General features: G+C 56.0%; 7 protein-coding genes across 7 annotated transcripts; 3 read left to right on the top strand and 4 right to left on the bottom strand.

The window, feature by feature from the left end:
* Positions 1–1,210: 1,210 nt before the first annotated feature.
* B0H18DRAFT_996912 (uncharacterized protein) lies at positions 1,211–3,220 on the top strand. The gene is made up of 9 exons (XM_048045441.1): positions 1,211–1,267; positions 1,323–1,700; positions 1,764–1,876; positions 1,928–2,074; positions 2,177–2,303; positions 2,354–2,559; positions 2,612–2,744; positions 2,799–2,805; positions 2,838–3,220. The coding sequence occupies exons 2-9, from the start codon at positions 1,416–1,418 to the stop codon at positions 3,020–3,022; spliced, it is 1,203 nt and encodes a 400-aa protein (XP_047895382.1). The 5' UTR covers positions 1,211–1,267; positions 1,323–1,415; the 3' UTR covers positions 3,023–3,220.
* Positions 3,221–4,231: 1,011 nt separating this feature from the next.
* Positions 4,232–6,470, top strand: B0H18DRAFT_209307 (uncharacterized protein). The gene is made up of 2 exons (XM_048037131.1): positions 4,232–6,221; positions 6,277–6,470. Exons 1-2 carry the CDS (start codon positions 4,506–4,508, stop codon positions 6,289–6,291), a joined length of 1,731 nt encoding a protein of 576 aa, XP_047895383.1. The 5' UTR covers positions 4,232–4,505; the 3' UTR covers positions 6,292–6,470.
* Positions 6,471–6,896: 426 nt separating this feature from the next.
* B0H18DRAFT_1117431 (Metalloenzyme, LuxS/M16 peptidase-like protein) lies at positions 6,897–8,735 on the bottom strand (the record flags this gene model as incomplete). Its single annotated transcript, XM_048033585.1, has 5 exons — positions 6,897–6,986; positions 7,040–7,114; positions 7,166–7,946; positions 8,360–8,481; positions 8,532–8,735. The coding sequence occupies 5 exons, from the start codon at positions 8,733–8,735 to the stop codon at positions 6,897–6,899; spliced, it is 1,272 nt and encodes a 423-aa protein (XP_047895384.1).
* A 248-nt stretch (positions 8,736–8,983) lies between these two features.
* On the bottom strand, positions 8,984–10,214 carry B0H18DRAFT_1084174 (S-adenosyl-L-methionine-dependent methyltransferase; the record flags this gene model as incomplete). Its single annotated transcript, XM_048031759.1, has 5 exons — positions 8,984–9,463; positions 9,514–9,635; positions 9,693–9,748; positions 9,805–9,938; positions 10,014–10,214. 5 exons carry the CDS (start codon positions 10,212–10,214, stop codon positions 8,984–8,986), a joined length of 993 nt encoding a protein of 330 aa, XP_047895385.1.
* An 871-nt stretch (positions 10,215–11,085) lies between these two features.
* Positions 11,086–11,519, bottom strand: B0H18DRAFT_996936 (uncharacterized protein). Its single transcript, XM_048045442.1, has 2 exons — positions 11,363–11,519; positions 11,086–11,306 (listed from the first exon to the last, which is right to left on the bottom strand). The coding sequence occupies exons 1-2, from the start codon at positions 11,365–11,367 to the stop codon at positions 11,120–11,122; spliced, it is 192 nt and encodes a 63-aa protein (XP_047895386.1). The 5' UTR covers positions 11,368–11,519; the 3' UTR covers positions 11,086–11,119.
* Positions 11,520–11,671: 152 nt separating this feature from the next.
* Positions 11,672–16,005, top strand: B0H18DRAFT_996945 (uncharacterized protein). The gene is made up of 20 exons (XM_048045443.1): positions 11,672–11,851; positions 11,900–12,049; positions 12,102–12,936; positions 12,999–13,468; positions 13,528–13,756; positions 13,817–13,912; positions 13,961–14,026; positions 14,076–14,151; positions 14,242–14,333; positions 14,412–14,511; positions 14,569–14,688; positions 14,745–14,807; positions 14,863–14,914; positions 14,969–15,039; positions 15,093–15,236; positions 15,294–15,346; positions 15,405–15,416; positions 15,469–15,583; positions 15,634–15,681; positions 15,738–16,005. The coding sequence occupies exons 1-20, from the start codon at positions 11,712–11,714 to the stop codon at positions 15,776–15,778; spliced, it is 2,973 nt and encodes a 990-aa protein (XP_047895387.1). The 5' UTR covers positions 11,672–11,711; the 3' UTR covers positions 15,779–16,005.
* Positions 16,006–20,533, bottom strand: B0H18DRAFT_996951 (velvet factor-domain-containing protein). The gene is made up of 8 exons (XM_048045444.1): positions 20,363–20,533; positions 20,011–20,069; positions 19,657–19,755; positions 19,192–19,301; positions 18,872–19,035; positions 18,285–18,364; positions 17,247–18,122; positions 16,006–17,209 (listed from the first exon to the last, which is right to left on the bottom strand). Exons 1-8 carry the CDS (start codon positions 20,431–20,433, stop codon positions 16,281–16,283), a joined length of 2,388 nt encoding a protein of 795 aa, XP_047895388.1. The 5' UTR covers positions 20,434–20,533; the 3' UTR covers positions 16,006–16,280.
* Between the last annotated feature and the right edge of the window lie 573 nt (positions 20,534–21,106).

A 21,106-nucleotide genomic window follows, 5' to 3' on the forward strand; every position in this document is an offset into this window, starting at 1 on the left:
CGAGGACCTTCTTGAACTTGGCGGGGAGGTTGTGCAGAACCCGCCATACGCGCGCCACTCCCAGCGCAGCTCTATGCACTACCTCAAGTCGATGCGCTCCCTCCAGTCCCTCCGCCCGGCGCTTGCGGGCTATGGACTCGGACGACTTCCCAGGCGACGCCTCCGCGCTGTGCAATGGCACCGCCGACCTGAGCGACGACGGTGAGAATCACTACGGGCCGCTGGTTCTGGCGGTCGCACCGAAGGTACGCGCGAAGACGCTCCTCCCAGAGGCGCGTGACGAACAGCTCGGACTGCGTTGACTGGGTTGCGCAGGAAGGCAAGGTGCGTTCATGGCGCAGTGGTCTGGTAGTGAGGACTTATCTGACACGGACATCTCCAGGCGAACACGCTGCTAGCGGACCACCTCTTCTCGCCCTCGCCCCTCCTCGCATAGCGCGAGTTCATCCCGCTCGACGGCACGACCAGTATGCGCATCTTCCCATGTCCACACGCACTCGTTCGCGCCATGACGGGATGCCCCAGTCGTCGAGCTAGGTGCCGGATGCGTGCTACCATCCCTCCTCTCGTGCACTTTTGCAAAGCCGCCCGCTTTGGTCATGATCACAGACTACCTTGACGAGACCATCCTCGGGAACCTCAAACAGAACGTCGGGAGGAACGCGTGCCACGTCGCGCCCGGGTGCACCGTGCACTGCCGGGGCTACGAATGGGGCCATGATCCCAGCCCGTTACTGTATGTGCATCGCTCTATTCTACCCGCCTCCCAGCTGCCCGCGCGCTCAAGCAGGCCCACGTCCTGCGTTCGTCCGAGGACACCTGTGGTCACCTCACTGGCTCCGTCCTCCAGCTCGCTGCCGTCGATCTTGCCCTCGAGCTTACTGCAGACGCGCTCCGCATCCTGCTCGGACTCGACATCTGCCGCCCACCCTGCCCTCTCGCACTTTCGCTTTCCCTCTCGCGCCCACTCGCTCTCCCTGACCTGCCCGTCTCGCCCGCCCGCATGCTCGCCCGTACTTTTCAGCACTGGCTGAGGACGCAGTCACCGCGAAGCGCCAGTCACATATGTGACACTCTGTGACTACCGCCTCACTTAAGATGTGCGCTGCTCCAGAGCTCGCACAAATAACGTGAGGCTTCCGAAAATTTGTGTACGTACCCTTGAGATATTCACAATCTACCTGGTATGCTTATTTTGCCTTACAAAATGATGCCCCTGTCTGAGGAGCCCTGCTGAACACGGTGTTCTGCAGTTGAACTGAATAAGGCAAGTCCGGTGCAAGTGGCGCAGAGTGGCGCTTGACAGCTGAGTCTGAATTCAGGTATAAAGCAGGCGCCCGCGATCACCGAGGCACCGATCAAGGCTTAATCTCGAACCGCCATCTCCCCGCTTCCTAGATCTCGCTAAACCCAGAATGGCTCCCTTCTCCGCCTCCCGCACCGGCGCTAAGCGCACCGCTGCCCCTCCCGCTGACCACTTCCAGAAGCGACCGAGAGTCGTCCGCGACGACGACTACGATGATAGGTCGTCTGACTCCTCTGGCTTCCATGGACGTGATGGCCAACACGACTCACGGAATGGCCGCGACACTGTCCGTGTGCGTGACCCACGCGACAAAGAAGACAATACCCGATATGGAAGGGACCCCAGAAGCGGGCACGATGCCGAGTACAGTCGTGGCGACTCTGGGAACGGTAATGTGTGTCTTAAAGCCAGCATATAGTGTGCATATATGTATGTTACTCATGCATCTACATCTTAGGGCACCGAGCCCGAGGACGAGGACGATGTCGAGTCCTTGATCATGACTGACCGCTCCCCTCTCGGGAAGCTTATTCGCGCGATGCGAGCGACCGAGCACACTGATCAAGAAAAGTAAGCTTCTCTGGCTTGTGACTGTGTCGTCAAGGGGCTAACGTCATACAGACTTATTCTCAAGCCCTGGAAGAAGGCCGCGCGTTTCATTCCGCGCTGCATGGGACCCTTCATCAACCTCAACAACGTGATTCTGTGCGGAATTCACTTCGGCGGGCTCATGCCTGAGGAATGGGACCTCACCGATTTCAAGAGCCTGTAAGCTGCCCACCCAGCACCCTTCTCGAACCTATACTAACGCATACACTCACGAAACCATTGTATATGTGTTGCTATATGCGCATATATGTGGTGCATCAGCGATGTCAAGGAGATACCGAGGCACATCGAGTATTACGAGAGCCTTCTCAACCTGATCCCGCAGCTGGAGGAGGTGCTTCAGCAGGCTCAGGGAAACCGGGAGATCGTCGGCGTCATTTCTCACTTCGTGAGTGTCAAGCAGAGTGCCCTTTTATCATTGCTAACATCAAGATTGAGTTCGAGAAACACCTGAAACAGGCTCGCTCGGACGACAGCACGAAAGTCAAGAATAGTGTTCTCACATTCATCCCGAAGAACCTCGACAATGTTCCGAACATCGAACAAGACCACGAGAAGCACCAACGCGGCTTCCGCCACCTCGCCACTGGGCGTCTGCTCACTCCGGCAGCGATTCAATGGAAGTTCAACGCAGACCCGCAGAGGTAAGCTGGATATCTGACATCAATCCAAAGGCGTGGTAACATCCTCGTACAGCTTCTGTGACAGCACCCTTGAGGGGTCTGTACAGGTGACTGCTGATCATTTCCCCGCGCTCGTGTACTGCGAAGAAGGTTACTTCGCCGACAACCCGGAAGCTGGCTTGCTGAAGGCGCCGCTCATCTCTGCGGTGAGTGCTATTTTAAGGTCCTATCTGCATAGCCTTCACACGTTCAATCACCAGGTATATCGTGCGATCATGACAGGGCCCAAGACTGGCAAGGCCCACTCGCTCACTTCTCCTCCACTTCGCGGTCAGGCCCTGGGAGAAAGTCCCTCGCGAAGGAGTACGGGATCACCGCCTGTGTTCCGGAAACCATCGCCTATGCGACGACCCTGGTAAGTACCTCCCGACTGCTCACAGGTGTTGCATCTACACAACCTGTCGCAGACTCGCTTCGGTCTTGATGCCCAAGTTGAGTGGTGCGAGAACGATGCCGAGTTCGTTTATCAGAAGTTCTACTTCAACATCCTCGGCATGTTCGAAGACCCTGAATGGGCAGAAGATGTCCTCGAGTGGTACAACACGTATGTCGTGATTCATGTGCATACTGCATGTACCTCATTCTGACTTATTGAGCAGTGAAGTCTTCGGTCCCGGACATCGCGACGAGAGAGGTCGTGTGTCTGCAGGTCCGTCCACTATGGAGCTGATTGCTGCGAGGCGCCGGGCGAAGACGACGGCGCACACAGCTGCACAGCCCAGGCACAACTCGGATGAACCGAACGAATCGGAGCCATCTGCCAGTGAGAGTGCTGTGCCTGCTGATGCGGGAGATCAGCCTTCGGGTGCTACAGGTGATTCCGGGAGTGGCGGAAATGCGGGCAATGGGCAGGGCGACGGGCAGGGCGACGGGTCCGGAAGTCTCGGTGATGGTGAGGGGCCCGGGTCTAGTTCGAGCGATGGTGATTCCTGAGTGGATCGTGCTGGTGAGTTCAACTTTAATGGAGGATATCAGACTCATTTTATGACTAGTAGGCCCGGTCATCTCGCAACCCCTTCTCGCTGCAATGCTCAATCGTCCTGACCGCCTTTCGCTTGGCAACCACGCCAACTCGCCCGCATTTGTGTCAAGTTCATCGGAAAGTGCTTTCTATTTCTTTTCTTCGTGTGCATGTGTACGAGTGTGCTGTGCTGTACAGTGTGTCGGATGTCGTCTGCTCCCATGTGTTCGGTTCGTAAATGAATGAAATTGCTGTTATCTATTATTTCGGGCGACGACGATGCCACTCTTTCTGTCTCAACTGCCCTCGGCTTCCTGGTCTCGTCATCCTGGCACATCGTTTATCTGATGACACGAGCCTTTTGTCTTAGAAGGTATTGCCAGCTAACTGATGGGCCGATATGGTCCCTTCCATGACACAGATGATGTCTCGACCGGGAGGCGATGTGCCGTGCCTGCACCTTGCCCATTGCAGGTGTCGTCATCAAGAAGCTTTGCCACCTGACAGGTAAGCCAATACCTCGTCAGATTGTTGCTGCTATTGATGTACAAACCCTAGCAGGTACACGCTCAACACAGCTCGTTCATTTTCTGCCCGATCAGGACATATCGAGGTAGGCGACCTATCTACAGCCAGCTATGCTGGGGACCTTTTCACTGATGGTCATTCAGTAGGTATCGATCTCCTTTCTTGCGTCTTTGTTCGTAGTATCGGCCCTGATCTGGCGGAGAGGTCGGGAGAGTATGAATCTACAAACGAGTGCTGCCTTTCTGCTGCATAGCCAAGCGGGAATATCGTGTCGCTCGGAAGTTGTAAGCCTAGCACTCAATCAAACTTCCGCCTCTACTTTCCCACCTCACGACGTTCCGGCGCAGTTCTACCGCCTGCAAGTGGAAGTGCTCACCGCAGACTTGGTTCCTGCACCCATTGCTGAAGACGACCGGTAATGGCCCCGCTCTTCAACACCCTGGTCCGGTACCGTGGCTTGTACTTCAGCAACTACCAGGCTGCCCCTAGCTTCCGGGACATCGCGGGCTACCATCTCATGCTCACCATCCCGCGGGAGCCTCCCCCCTTTGCCGAATGGCTCGCGCGCAAATGCGAGGAACTGGATAGCCGTCTCGCGGCTTCGGGTGTCGCGAAGAAGCTGCCGTACGGGGGGAACTACAGCCAGACCACCCAGATGGTCACGGAGACTCGCCCGGACTTTGGGCGGACGTGGATGGACTGGACGTATGAGCTAGACCTCGACACGCTCGTGTTCTCCTTCATGGCGGAGCCGATGTTCCGCCTGGACCAGATGCCTCCCGCAGATGAGTGCGAGCGGTACATCACACAGGATCACTACGGCCTCTGGACGTGTGCGCCCGACCTCCCCGAGAGGCACAGCTATCGCGCGAACTGGCTGCAGTCCCCTCCGGCACAAGCCACGCAGAGCTCTTCTGTCAATGTCCGGATGAATATTCCCGTTGACGAGCTGCTAGGCACGTCAACAGACCGCCCAGACAGCGAGCGCGTCTGCACGCGGCTATACGAGGTCATCGTCGGGCAATATTTTCGCGAATATCATCATGGCTTCCACCAATGCTGTCGTCCTGGTGCGGAAGACGACAGCGACGACGCAGCGCAGCTAAGAAAGATGCTGCTGCACCTCCTCTGGCCAGCCGTGACGCCAATGATTCATAAATCGGAGAGCCCGTATAGAATTGAGGATCAGCGGGGTCGGGAGCGACGTTGGCTGCGTAGCGACGTATTCTTGCAGGTCTGCGTCAATTTGCGGTCAGAGGCCGCCTTGCATTCTGTGGCTCGATCGTTAGTCACGGAGCTGCATAGCAAAGGCGCAAATCACAACAAGATATACGGAGTCCTTTTCTCCGGTAATTACCTCGCGATCGCGTGTTTCGACAAACTTCAAGGACTCTCGCAGCAGATATATCAAGTGTCATGCTCAGCGATTCTGCGATTCCTTCCGGACCGCTTCGGCATGTACCCTTCGAGCCCTGGAATCGACGCACTCGTCCGTCTGGGACAGGCCCCATGCGCGGCGTTGGACTCCTCTATCCTCTACCGCCTTCACGCAGATATCGAGCCTGCCGCGCAGGTACCAAGCCCTCTCCTTTCAGTCCATGCCACACCCGGTCGTGGGTCGCTCCTGAAGCTCCCTCACGAGCTCCTGTCGTTCATTGTCGACCATCTCGACGACGGCGACCTACACAATTTCGCCACCGTCTCGCGCCAAACCAACTTCGCCGTCTGCGGGACTCGGCGTATCCGGTATCCAGTCATCGACCGGCACCACCGGTTGGTCCGAGTGCGGCCTTTGCACTTCGAACCGCAGATCCTGCCAAACGGCGACGTCCTGCGGTCGGAGGAGTTCCACGAGCTGGTGTCGGCGGCGTTCGTCACCGAGGACGACAAGGTGCTCCTGCTCGGGTTCAACCCCGGCATCGACATCTACCTGCTGCAGCTCAATTCCATGGCATGCTGGGGCTCGGGGACGTTGGCGATGCCGCACGTTCTGGGGAGGCAGATCCGCATACCGTACATGGTCCTCGACAAAGCAGCCGTGGCGGATCTCGAAAGCGACGCGACTGCTGAGAATCTGTTAGGTCGCATATGCAGGCGGGGCTCACGGGTCTGGGGTCAGGTCCAGGCAGACGAGGTAAGTTCGATACCTTGCGTCCCAATTAGCCGTCGTTGCTCACATAACCAAATAGGACGATGACCTCTGACTTTATGGGTCCTCACTATCGACGAGAGATTGACTGCGTACACATCTGCTATTGGTCGATAGTCGGAGACTTTTACGTCGCAACAAAGAACCCCATTGAATACAAATGTTAGCCAATGCTCACAATGCAATTGTCCGTTTGGAATAATAAGCACTCACGTACCTGAATTCGTTGTTCCCGAATTCTCGATGACAGCTGTTGACATCGAGGCTGTGGCTCGAGGCCCGAAGCGAAGGCGAAGTCCCAAGACTTCTGGCGCGACAAATGCTACTAGGGATGTCTTGTAGATTGCCTGGCCGTGTAGGTCAATCGTGCGCCCGAGCCTGAGCGCATACCTGACGTATGTCAAACTTAACGGCTACGTCAAGATTAGAAGGCTCATAACGCCCCCACACCCTGTGTGAACGAACACCAGCGCACCGACAACAACACACTCAAATGACCGCGTACCAACGAGGAAAGTGATATCGAACGGACTGCACAGCTTACCGTGAAGTGTGCGCCGACTGTGCATGTAGCATTACAGACTCTTGAATTACTCACACGGACACTAATCTGGATGTAGAAGTAACAATACTGTTCTTCGTCATCTATCTATTTTGCGATCAAAGCCCGAGTTCGTCCGCGTAGGGGAGACGCTTGATGTCACCAATAGCAACATATGTCGGCTTGGCCTTGAGGAACGAGGTCGCCGCCTGGGACAAGCAGCATTGAGTACAGTCATGAATCACCCGTGGAAGCAACTGACCTTGGAGAAAGCAGACGCGCCGACCTTGTCAAGGTTGGAGATCGCGCTGTCGAGAGACGCCGGCGAACCGAGGGCCTAGATATGGCCGTCAGCGGAGGAGCCGAGTAACGTATGCAAGCTACTTACTTGTGCACCCAAGGCAAAGGCAAGGTTGTCACGGCCGTCAAGTGCACTTGCAGCAGAGAACTTGGCCTTCGCGACTGCCTTCTTGAGCTCGTCGCCCTTAAGGCTCCCTGAGGCCTTGAGCGCCGCAACCGCCGCCTTGCCCGCCGCCTTAACGCCCTCCGTGTTCTCGCCCTGGATGAGGACGCCGTACAGTGCCGCGTCCGAGTACGGGAGTAGCACGGTCTTCACGCTGACGCCCTCGGGCACATCGGCGGCGATGGGTGAGCTGCCCTTCGACCACTTCACGGACGGCGTGGGGTCGAGGTACGCGGAGAGCACCGCCAGCTCAGCGGAGGGAGCACCCGTCGTGCCGAGACCAATGAAGATTGTCTCTGGTGCACCGTGCGCCTCGATACGGGTCTCGCCACCATAGTAGGAGCTTGGCGTAGAAGTGGGCGCAGACGCGCTAGACAGCGACCCGAGAGACTGCTCAACGAGTTTCTGGAGAGTCGCCGCGTCAATGCCCGTGCCGAGTACCGCGAGGTTGCCAGGAGCAAAGACAGTCTGGGCGTAGGCCTTGATGTCCTCAACCGAGACATGCGCGCCGGGGGAGGTGAAGGGCGACGAGCCGAGACCAGTACGGAAGGCGAGCAGGTGTGCGAGATCGAGGGCGCGCACGGCAGGGTTGGAGAAGGCGGTGGTAGACTCGGCCTCGCAGACAGGAACAACGTACTCGTCAAGCTCGTGTCTTGTGTACTTTGCCGACTTGATGAAGGAAGAAATGACGTCTACGAAGAAAGACCTGCAGAAAGGTCAGTATGTTACAACGCTATGCCAAGCGAGGATCTAAAGCATTGACGACTGAAGCCATCCGGAGCCAGCTCTGTATCTGCATAACAGGAAGTGTTGTTGCAGTATGGTGGCACGTCCACGTTCGCATTACGAACCGGGCAGGTGGACAGCGACCCGGGACCACCCGCTAGCGGTACGACATAGTCCAACACCGACTGCCAGAATGTCCCAGGTGAATCGAGAGTTCAGAAGGTGCACATGCGACATGTGTTAGAGCAGCGATTGAATGGACTACAACTGTCCACCAGAATGACGGTCGAATATAACCGTCCCAGCGGTACCGCCAGTGACGTAGCCATCCCGGAGATGGTTTGGACGGAATGACCATGTCTTCAGAGTAATGCGAAGAATAGACAGACTCACTCGTCGCCCCTCAAGAACTCCGCAGTCAATGCGAGGTGTTCCCGCGTCAGACTTGTCGACAGAACACCGCCGTACAACTCGGCCTCTCGGATCGTACCCAAGAACGACCGCTTCTCCGTGCTCTGCGAGACATCAGTTTAAAAATTCCTGACGCGACCCGGAATGCACTCACTTTGAATGCGAACCCCTTCAGCGCATGAGCAACACCGGGTTTGCTCTCGAACCTACTGCCCGCCTTGACGAGGAACGTGACAGCCGAAGTCGGTTCGCCGTTGTCCACTGCGGCGACCTTTACGCCAGCGGTGTCGACGACGGTCGCAAAATTACGGACGATGCGCGACGCGCTGCGCGCCGCCGACGACCTCGAAGCGAACATGGATAATTAGGAGGAAGAGTTGACGGAGAGTGTACGACGTTGCAGGCGACCAGGTCCTCGACGCGGGTTCCGGCTGTCGCCGAACCGACCGGCGCTTACAAAAAGCCGTGGCTTCGAACCCCGATCATACGTAGACTTATACAAACTCGAATTCCATGATTCGCCACAGCTGACAAGCTAGATTGTACAAACTTTCAAACACTAACAGTACAAGACAGTACATCCATCCTCAACCTAGATATTGACGTTCAAGCCTTGCGAGCATAAACAACCCGGTACTGAAGTTCCATGCCCTCTATGGTGTTAACCTCGAGGATGAAGCCATTGACCAGGTCCTGAGCCGCCGCGCGGCCACAGTAGCGTTTCTCCACCAACCAGAGCTGCATGGAAGTCGCGAATACGCGAAGATTGGCTTTCAGCCTCTCCCCAGCACTGCGGGGGTCGAGATTCTCGGACCCGATGGGGACGTAAACGTCCTCGACGCGCATGCCAACAAAGGCGCCCGAAAGCCGGACCCACTCGGGGATGCTCGCCGCGACGAAGCCAATCCCGTCCCGCCCGAGGTAGTAGTTCACCAGGTCGAAGAAGCGGTGGATGCGCGGGGCACGCTCGCTGATGCGAGAGCCGTCCTTCATGACCGGGTAGCCGAACCACTCGCCGGATATGTACAACCCGCCGGGACGCAGCGCACGCGCTACTTCCCTCAGAAGCCTGGGGAAATCACGGACCTTTGCATCTACCATGAGCTAAATCGAAGCACCGACGTCTACAAACTCACCGCCAAGTGGATGTCCCGGGCGTGGATGAGATCGACGCTGCCCGGCGCATACCCGAGCGGTTCATCGAGATCGTGCATCTCGAACCAGACGTTCCGCAGAGGGTGCCTAGTTTGGATTGGCACTTCAGAGAAAGGAGAGGTTATGATAGCCTCGTGAGACATCGCAATTAAGCTCATACCGATGTCAATCCCGCTGAACCTCACATGTGGGAATTGGCCTGCCACATCCATGACCCTTCAGAGAAGGTTTGAGTTGGCAGATTCTTGACAGATGCACAAATCACAACGCACCACCGTCCTGTTCCCGTCCCCAGATCCACGGCCTGCCTCTGCAACCCGTGGACCGGCCGCAAGACATCGCGAACGGGGCCTTTGAAGTGCGCACCAATAAGGCTGTACAACAGGGCATGCTGCCTGTTTTGCCTCTGTGCAGTTTGATCAGTCCGGTGCTTCCTTCAGACATCCCAAACATGATAGGCTTCGATAAGAAGGTGACGCACATGCTGCTCATCCGCATCCACAGGCAAAGGATACGGAGAATGACCATGAGAATGGAAGAGCCGACCATTGCGCTCGTCGAAGTAGCGAGGGAATTCGTCGGGGTGGAGCTCAGTGAGCTCTGAGGACGTATCGGAGTGGATCTCCTCATCACTCGAGGCGGTGCCGGGAGTAGACCAGATGCGATAGCGTTCGATGGCCATGGCAGCGACCGCAGAGGCGTAGAACGGAGAGGCGAGAGCGCAAGAGGAACAAGAGGCCGCCTGTCCACTTTTGTGTCCGCTGCGTCGCCATTTAATAACTCCGACGACTGAGAAACGGCGACGCTAACTCAGCGGCCCAGCATAGCCCAGAAATGCCGCTGATCAGCTCCTTCGATGGGTTCCCCAACGTGTTCCACGACCACTAGAACGGCGATTCCGACGACTTTCGCGCCTTACTAGCTATCGCAGTACACTGCGAACGTCTGCATTCAAGTAGAGGGCTATGAGGGGCGATATGACCACGTACTCCCGGCTCCGCCACCCGTCTTGCAGCCGGCCGCAGTGAGATGACTGGAAGAAGACAAGGTGGCCCAAATCGAGGAGCATCATCTGCACAAGTTCCATGCGGGCGATGGCTAGGCACCAGAAGCTGCTGATTGGCCTGATCACCCTACTGGCCCATCCGCAGAGTATTCTAGCTGAAACACCTGGGAAACCGAGTTAAATCAGAGATTGACGACTCGGAAGCAATGTTGGAGCAAACTCCGGTGCTCTGCTCTTTGCGCCGCAGTCCCAGGTGAGAGCGTCAACGACAATCGCTAAGAGGGTCGGATGGGGCATGCTAGGGTTGTGAAATACGCTGAGCGAGCACCGAAAATAGCAAGGTCGCGGCAGAAGGGGCACTTAGCACGTCGCTCCCCTGAAGGAACGATGAAATTCGCGGCAGACGCCACATCACACGCTCCCGAGGAACTGCTGCGGTCTAGAAGAGCCGGGCGACAACATGGGAGAATGTGGACATGATGAGCAGCCGGCGCTCGGCTTTACGAAGCGGGAAGCATTCCCTCGACCATGTGCAGACTGTTGTGCGCATATTTGGTCGTGTGGGTCCGCTGCCTTGCCGCTCAAGCAGAACCTGAGCGAGCAGAGCAGGAGAAAACAAGAACACACCGCTTCAGAAAATGAGCTCTACGACGGAAAGGTGTTTCCAGGTGTGTAGTCGTGTTTTGTTTTGACTGCCGATGAATCGTTCTCTGCAACTTGATGCAGAAGAGGTAAGCAGGCGCGACGGCGCCTAGCGTTGAGTGAAGTCTACGAGATGAAAACAAGTTAGATGTTTGATAGACTACATTCTTTTCCTGACGTACATCATGAGAATAGTAGGCGTTTGCTTGCTTCACAATGGCTGGTGGCTTCGGCGATCTTGGGACTCCGCCTTCGGGCCAGCGGATATGAATGAATGAGCACAACAACTTGTTATAAGATGGTTGAATGAGAACTGTCCCTTTAGAAGCTGAGGAAATGGTTATCTTAGCACTTTGCTAGAGTAGTCGGAGCGGCAAGACAAGCTTGAACATTGATCAACCCAAGGGAGTTGAATGAGGCGTGGGAACTAAGATTGAGAACAACGGCGCTTTGCCCATATATGGGACCTCCGCCGTCATTGTGGCTCACACCGAGTTCGTCCTCTACTACACTCACCTCTAAGTGTTCAATATGGCCCAACCATGGAAAGCATACGGAAGCTACTCCGCGTACAACGAATGGTTCCTGAGGGAGGAGAAGAAGCGTCTGGATATGCCCGACGAAAGAGACGAAGACTTCCTAGCTCGTGTGTATGGCAGGAATCGAATAAGGTCGGTACACGATATTCAATATAGGACATAGCTGAACGGCCAAAGTAGGAATGATGCAAGCCACAACAACGATGCAGGGACTTCGACAGCGCGCCGCGTGAGCATTGAGAGACCAGAGGCTGTGAACACCGATGTGGCGCATAATGAAGAACAGAACACGCCCATTCCGCTGGATGCTGCATCGCCGCAGCAGAGTGGGTAAGTTCAACGACTGATTCATTCGTATATGCTATCTCTTACAGCTCACCAGGCAGAAGCGTAAAGCACCCGCAGAGAGAACCGCAGAGCACTCTCAGGGCGTCTCGAAGAAGCGGAGATTGAGCCCAGAACACGCCGAGGGATCTGCCTCGGAGTGTTTGAAACGTGTTGAGGGCTCTACTTCCAGTGCTCCAGAAGTCCTGACACCACAACGAGCCGCCGACATCCCAGCCAGTGGCGCCACTGCCCATCAAAGGGGCCCAGCGTTGGATACACCTATTGTGCCTTCACATAACAGAATAATGAATGCCTCTCCAGTTCCAGATGTGAGACAGCAACCGAAGCCTGCGAACACATTGCAGCGACCTCTCAGTCCAGTCGTCGATGTTGGAGCACGCAACATCGAGCAACCGGTGCCCTCTTCGTCGCGAATCATTCCGACAGAAGCGCAGGCCACATCTAACGATGTAGTGAAGCCTCCCAAGACCCGTTCGTCCAATCATGCGGTGCGCAAGAATGCTGCTCTCATCAGCAAAGTCATCAAAGTCTTCGGTGGCGGGTCTGGACCAGATGCAGCTCACAGTAGCAGTTCCGTAACAACTCCCGCGGCTTCGGGGCCATCCTCGTCGAAAGCGAACCTCGCGCGTGGGAAGGCAGCAGCAGAGCCGAAGACGAAGACGGGTCCTCTCAAGAACCAGAAGTCGGGCAAGAAGAAAAGAGAGCTGGTCACTCCGTTAGAATATGCCCAGCGCCTCCAGGACCAATTGTCCGAAATGGCTGCGACGCGGAAGAGCCGCGTCTCGCCCTACTTGCGGGGAAAGAGGATCTACTATTATGGTGGAGACATGAAGTATGCGAGCGAAGAGACGAGGGGACGCATGGATCATGTAAGCCGAATTGCCCGCGTCTTGACGACGATTGCTGACCCACTATGTGTGACACCGTTCAGATTGTCAAGCATGGTGGCACCATCGTACCAATCTACGACCCATCCATCATCACGCACATCGTCACTACCGACCATCCGCCCAAGTCAGCATTCCTGCAGGCGACCGGACTACGCTCGCTCAGTGAGATCCCGGACCACATTCCGACGGTGAAGTGGAGCTGGGTTGCCTCCAGAAGAGGGAACCCGGGCGTACCTGCCAGGAAGGGAGCAGAGAAGACAGAGCCGGGCGCCGACGACCCCGATGGCGACAAGACCGAGCAGATTGAAGAAGACAGCTCTGAGCCGCCAGCGAACTTCAACCTCATGTTCCACGCGGTCTTCAAGGAACGATTAGACGCCGGTATACCTTCCTGCATGAGTAAGGGCGGCTCGAAGGCACAGAAAGTCACGACCTTCACGGAGCATGGTATCTCTCGTCCTACCCTTCACAAACCGAGCGGACGAGATACGAGCGGCATCAGTACCATATCGTGCGTATCCCTCTCGTAGGCGTCTCAGGTGACACTGAAATACGTGACGGTGTCTGTAGGGAATTCACTGTCGATCGGATTGAGCCTAAAGACTCTACCATTATATGCGGCTTCGACGAGTCATCTTACCTGGGTAAACAACCTTCGGGATCTAGCTCAAGGCTATCTGAAGGCGCACCGGTCGCCGGGAGCTCCAGAGATGCACTGAGAAGCAAGGACCGCGCAACTCCTGAAGCGGATCCGTTGGCTCCGTTCTACGAACAGGCACGTGAGGAACGAGAAGCAGAAGTAGGTCGCCGTTAGCCTGGGCCTTGTCATGTTCGCCCATTGACTCTGCCTCATGCTCAGGATGCGCGGCCTGGACTGAGCAGCGACGACGAACAGGACGAGGAGATTGACAGCGGTGGGAAGCGTGGTACGACCCATGCGGCGTCGAAGAAGAGGGTGTGGTTTGCTTATGTCTTCTGCAGCACCACTCTGACACGGCCCCAGGGCTTCTTGTGCGACTCAAAGCCAGAAGAGGATCCGGAATGTGCAAATCAGGACGTGATCGATAAGGTCGTGTACTCCTTTGCCAGATTGTCTAGGCTTACTGAATGTGATTTAGCTTCAAGAGCTGAAAGAACTACACAAGGCCAAACTATCTGTAGAGGATAACTGGAGAGTTTACACTTACGACAAAGGTGTGCGGTTTTGTCCTCTCTCACCGCCTTCAATGACGCTGAACGTATATTCCCGTGGCTTTTGTCATACTCGCCACGCGCTGCCCATAGCCATAAGGGCACTCCGGTCTTACCCCAAGAGGATACGGTCCTACGACGAGGCGCACGCCATCCGAGGTATTGGGGATAAGACGGCACAGAAGGCATGTCTTCTCGCCTTAGCTTCGCCTCGCTCTTCCAGAAGCTATGCATTTGAACGGCTCAATTTACGTGCTATGCAGATCATTGAAATTCTGCAAACGGGGGAGTTGCGGAGAATAGGATACGAGAGGACGGAGGATGTCGAAGCCATCAACATGTTCCAGGGCATCTATGGAGTCGGTGAGTGTGAAACACATGCCTAGAGCCTCCGAATGAAATTCAGGCTGGCGCTCGCAGGCCGTCAGACTGCTTTCAAGTGGTACGCTAGTGGTTGTCGAAATCTGGACGACATTCGCACGCGGAAGGGCGGTATCAAGCTCAGTACATGCCAAGAAATCGGGCTCAGACATTATGCAGGTATGTCATGATTTCTGGCACGCGTCACGGCTGTAGTGATTACAAATTTTCGGAAGATATCAACTCTAGGATGCCTCGAACTGAGGCCGCCGATATATTCAATATGATCAAGCCCATAGGTATGTCGCTGTCTTCACCGAATATAGTTCTATGAATTCACATTTGTTGCCACAGCATTGCAGATCGACCCCAAGCTCTTCGTTGAGATCATGGGAAGCTACCGACGGTGCTACTTCCTCATTACTTGATAATGGGACGGAACGCTGACGTCGAAATCAAGGGGGAAAGCAGATTGTGGCGACATCGATATCCTGATTACTCGTCCAACAGACGATGGAAAGACCCACCAATGTACTATCAAGACTGGTTCGTTGTATGGCTCACCTACTGACGCACCGCTGTAGGGGTGCTCCGCAAGCTCTTAGGTGAATTGCACCACAGGGGAATCATCACAGAAGATCTGTCATTACCGGACTCATTCGATGACTTGGAACTAGTATATCGAGGGCTATGTCGTCGAGATTCGTCAAGCCAGAGGCGTAGAATAGGTGCTGCTTTGCCGTACAGTTCCTCCGGACACTTGCTGATCCAAAGCGCTATCACAGATTTTTTGACCGTACCATACAAATCTAGGGGTGCAGCTCTTCTTTACTACACTGTAAGTGGCCAGTGTATGGTTCCACCGCCCTCACCTGCTGACAAGGAACTTGATATAGGGCGATGACATCGTAAGTCGCGATCTACATGCATATATGGCAGTTGCACTGACAGTCGGTTCAGTTCAACCGTTCTCTACGACTGAAGGCGAACAAGATGGGCTATTCTTTGAACCAAAAGGGTCTGTTCCAAGGCGTTGTGCGCAACCCAAGCAATAAGTTGGAAAAACTGAACGAAGGTGAGGCCAATACTCGCACGTCCTCCACCTTGCGGCTCACGGCCACGTAGGTACCATCGTAGCGTCTGAGACTGAGGAGGAGATTTTGCAAATTTTAGGTAGGCTTGAAGCCTTCCATCGTGGACTCCCTAGATTCACATACTTTCCTTATCAGGTGTACCATGGCAGGAGCCCCATGAGCGCATACGGGGCTGAGCGCTGAGGCCTGAGGCCTGAGGAGGAGTATTTGATCGTAGACAGACCTCTCCAGAGTTTGATCTCGCAGCCATCATGTGACATTCTTCCTTGAGGGTGCGTTACCCGTTCCGAAGACCCGACGAGTCGAGGGGACATTCCCAACCTCAACCGCCCAGAGATTCAATCTTCCTACTGAAGTTATTCACCGAGCCGCAGGAGTACCGAATGAGCGTCAGCAGCAGAACGCTGAACGATATACAACTGATCAATAGACATGCCAAGAAAGACGATTGAGTACATGGAGCAAACATAGTCTACGGTACGAATACAACTAGCGGGAATTTGAGTCCATACGAACCCGGTTTTGAGCGACATATCTATGTACAAGTAGATGTGCAAACACCACAAAACAAAACACTGAGCACGACGACACGATAGCAAGGACCCACCCGCTCAAAACTCCTCCTTCATCCCACCGAACCGAACCGCAGTCATGGCTTACCGCACGACGTCGAGGCCCTCAGCCTGTGTCTCCCGAGATGATGTTGCCAATGCTCAATGGATTGTTCTTCTTGCTCGAGCCGCCTCTCCCACCTTCTGATCCAGGCGGGGGTGTGCCTCCTCCACCTACCCTCAAGGGCGCCAATCTCGGACCGTGCCCGTGGACATCGCGCCCCGGCGCACCTGCGTTGCCATAGCTGGCGGCGTACGGCCCATCCTGCATTACACCCCACGCACTTGCACTCACGCCAGGGCCGGGAGCAGCAGCAGGGTACGCCCAGGCCGTCTCCGCAGGCGCCGTTGTAGCGACGCTCGCACTAGCACTCGCGCTGGTGCCAGCAACGGGTGCAGGCGGGTACGCGCTGTACGGCTGCGTTTGGTGGTGATGTGGTGGTGTGCTCAGCTGGTAATGGCCTCGCCCGCTTGAGCTTGCGCCAGCTTGGCCACTGCCCTGGCTCCCACTGGCCGAGGACTGCTGTTGTGCATGGGCTTGGCCGGGACCATGGGCGTATTGGGAGTAGACAGGCGCGGGTGCGCCGTAATGGTGGTGTATACCCGGGTTCGGTCCCGGCGCCGTAGGAGGCGGGGCGGGGGCATAGGCTGTTTGAGCGTATCCAGTCCCGGCCGTGCTTGCGGCCGGTACATGCGAGCTGGAGCGATTGTCCGTCCGCCCAGCTGGAGCCCCAGACTGGTAATAGTCGGATACGGGGGCAGGGGCCTGACTGGAGTTCGGAGAAGGCGGCGCAGGCGCCGGGCCATATCCAGGATGATGGTAAGAATGCTGGGCAGGATGAGAGGTCGGAGGAGGAACGTGATGCGGCTGCTGGTGCTGGTGCTGTGGCGAATCGTAGTAGCCGCCGTATCCCTGCTGCTGGGCGTAAGGCGGGTAGTCTGGATATCGCGGGGGCGGAGGCGGGTGTGTCTGAGCGTGATGCGCCGGGGCGGGGCCTGGAGGAGGCATGTTGTAAGGTGAGAATGCGCATACGGGTCGTATGCCCAGGTCTGGCAGCAGGTGCCGGTGGTGGGTAAGGATAGGCAGACGCATGATGCTGTTGTGTCTGCGGCGGCACATGCGCATACGAATGAGGTGCTGCTGGTGCAGAGTAGTGATGACCGGTTGGCGGTGCTTGGTGGGGTTCATATGAATAGCTAGGAGCAGAAGTGGGGGCCGGGGCGGGAATGCCTGCCTGGGCGGGCGGTGCAGAATAGCGATGTTCGTATCCCGCGGGAGGGGACTGATGAACGGTAGCGGGTGCATAGTGATGCTCGGCGGACGAGGAAGTCGGTGTCGCAGGAGATTGCTGAGTGGTGGTCGACGGCGCGCTCAACGCAGGATCAATCGCGCCCCAGCCTGTACCCGCGCTCGAAGGTCCCGCGCTGATAGGGGTCACATCTGGCCCGTCGACCATGCCGCCGCTCACGCTCGTCCCAATACTCAACGTGCTGCTGTCTCCTCTCCTCCGCTTTGAGCCTCTATCACTTGCGCTTCCTCGACGACTGGCCGTGTTAGGGGCCGAATCGCGCCGCACAGGGATACGTCTTTGGGTTTCTTCTCGGTCGCTTTCCCTGTCGCTATCCGGTCTCCGTGGCGGTTCCCTCTCGGGCACAGGCACTGATGGGATCGAAGAGCTGCTGCTGAGCCTCCTCTCCCTCTCGTCGGGCCCTTGTTCTTCGTCCGTCATTGGATCATCGAGGCGCACTGGAACGGGCCCAAACGCGCCGCCTGGAGGCGGAGGTCCGGCAATGGGTATGGGTATTGGCGCCTCGCCGCCTGGTGCAGGTCGCCGTCGTACGCGGATATCCTTTCGAATACGAATTTTGATACCTTGATCAGCCAAAGAACATGATAGAGCAGTCGATTCTATAGTTGTAAGGTCAGTATCAATCAACCATTAAGAACAAAGAAAAGCATCGCAATCAAGTGACGTGAAGATATCCCATGGTGAATGACTGCGCGATCAAGCTAATAGTAGGCAACGGAGAAGCGAGAGCGATGGACGATGCAAGAGTTTTAGGCACGTACCTTCCATACCCGGAAACTTCTTCGCAGTATACACATAAAACGGCGCGGAAAATATTGACTTGCAATGGTCGACACAATTCCTATTATGATACCGTCAGTACTTGCAAACAACCATATCAGATAGTCGGGCTATCGAGGCCCCGCTCGCCACAAAGAGCCGCAGCGGCCGCGTTCGAAGCAGCCAGAGCTTCCCTGATCCCACATGCTACAGAGCGTACGTAGACTTGTTCAGAACGAAGCAAACTATGTTATATATGATCCGGTGAACGCATACCGCTGCCATAGGCCTGCTGGCTCGGCCACATCACCTGCAGCAGGGGCGCGGCCCTCGTAGGTTCAGTTCGCCGATCCACCACGAGGGCATTGCGGTATCCTGCATGTGGTCCACATCAGCCCTGGTCCACCGGTCCATGGAATACGAGGACCACGGTGCAGTGGTTCTGCAGAACCAATCCATTCAGTGTACGCCCACAGAGGGCGCGCTGATGATGGCCAAAACCTCATCTGGGAGGCACGACCTCATAGAGAAGCTCAACCACTAATACAGAAGAAGCGAGCAGCTATGCGCGGAGAGCCATCCTACTCACCCGACGACCTCGAATAGGCTGAGTTTCAATCTGTAGCTGCCTTCGGTCCGCACGCTCAAGTCAGGGAAGACGAAGAACCCCGCGTCAGTCCCACCGGCCTCCGCGTCTTTGAGGTGGTACAGGGAGGATACGACAGAACCGGTCGTACATCGTGTTTTGCCATCCTGAAGAACGGAAGCCAGGTGGATTTGGTTATCATGACAGCGTGGTCCAGTGAATGCAGATGGAACAGAAGCGGAGGGCGGAGCCGGGCCAAGGAGTTATATGACGACAGATCAAAAGTGAGAAATGCACGCAAAGCAAGAGCGCAGAAAGCTGACCTTGAGCCAATGTAGCTCGACGTCCTCATCTGGTTTTGCGAGGCTTGCAAACATGAAGTAGTAGGGGTTCTGCAGGAAGCTCTGCGACGCAGCCATCGCGGCGGCACCATCTGTACATCTACGTCAGCCAAGCCCGGGGGTACGGTACAGTACGTGCGAAGCAACAGAGATGGAGAACGGCGCTGCGGGGAATGAAACGCGCAGGACACGTGCGTGTTGTGCGGGCCCGCGAGGGTTAGGTATCATGGCCAAACTCTCGGGCGGGGGACGCGCTCGGAGACACGCTCGATGCGGTATAGGAGCTTCGTAGAGTCGGGTCGTAGTGGAGGTTATATGTGACATAAGCGATATTGATGTCTTCTCCTATGGACATACAGGTGATATAACACGCCGGGCGCCTTCGTACAATAGACATGGAAGGAGCAGAGAGCGAGACATGGAAAGATTGAACAGAAACCCACTCACCAGGTGAGTTTGGCCGCGAGTCTCCGCCTTGACTACGTTGCGAGGGGTCGAGGACACGAAGCTGAACAATAGGCGGCGGGTCGATTGGGCGACGGTCCGCTACGCACGATTGTCAGCACCCTATTTCTAACGCGTAGGACACAACCAGCTCGCAACGCTGAGGACCTGCAGGACTGTATGCAATGACTAATATGCGCGCGTGTTACGCACGCATACTACCAGCATCCCAACAACGTCCGGTCGGGTGGTAGGTCGTCAAATACCCAGCAGTCGAGCTCCTTCCGAGACGAAAGGGATCGCGAAGATTTCACTGCGCGTAGTACGAATATATGCAATGCAACGAGCTTTACTCACCTCCTACACCGCACATCCGAGCCTGCTTTGGTTCCTGCCGAACCACGAGTTCGTACTCACTGCCAATACGGCACCAATCCATCGTTCCCGGACCAAAGTGTTGGTTGCAGCGAAAGAGGGCGGGTCAAGGCGTTGTTCAAGGTTGATGAGGGCGCAAAAGGGATAGTTGTCAGCGTTCGGGTCAACTTCACTGCGCATGGCTGAAGGATGGGTAGAGCTCTCCCGCTTGTCTCGCTGCGCATGTTCCACAATACCGAGCCGTTGGCGACAAGCAAAGAACGATCACCACGTATGTGTGGCCCAGATACACCTGGTGATGGTGAACGACGCGAAATGGAACGAAGACACTCACAGTCTGTCTCTGTCATACTGCGAGTGCACCGGCAGTTGGGCGTGCACGAACTGCTGTTGGTCGTCCTCCATCGTGTGGGCGATGCTCGTTCGATTTGTCGGGAGTAACACGCCTTTTCGCAAGATTATGAGGTCGCCGCACGCGCAGAGGGCAACGGGGACGCGTCTTAGTGGGCCGAGAGTAGTATGTAAGTAGTGAGCGGACCGGCCAATCAGATGCTGGTCACGCTCAATTAGGCAACGGCGGTTCACACGCTTCTTTCTCCTGAACCTCTCGAATCCCAGCGAGTTCGCATTCTGCGGAACTTGCTCAACAAATCCAAGCTGAAGATCCATATAAGACGCTCTATACTTCGAGGCGACAGAACACTACTCTCGTCACTTAAGTATGAGCGAAGGCGACGTGCGCGATGAATACGAGGCGGGCTGTGCAGCCGCTGCAGCGCTTGGGTGACCAGGTCGGACTGCGCACGTATGCCAGTGGCACCCTTCGAGGCTGCTGAAGAGGAGAGGGAGTTACCAGCAGCGAGTATTCATTCCATAGCATGCAGTCAGGGTACATAGGTCAGGAACACGAATAGTGGGCGTACGACCCGACCAGCTGCTGGTAATCCGTGTACATCACAAGCCTAGGATCCCTGTATTGCCGATACGGCGTCCCTATCCGCTTCGCCTCGCAATACCAGTATCAGGGACTATGTCATCCAAGAAGCATTGTCTCAGAATTCGTGTAAGTAACCACATA

Source organism: Fomitopsis serialis (assembly GCF_022376445.1).
Source record: "Fomitopsis serialis strain Sig1Antser10 chromosome Unknown B0H18scaffold_20, whole genome shotgun sequence".
NCBI lineage: Eukaryota > Fungi > Basidiomycota > Agaricomycetes > Polyporales > Fomitopsidaceae > Fomitopsis > Fomitopsis serialis.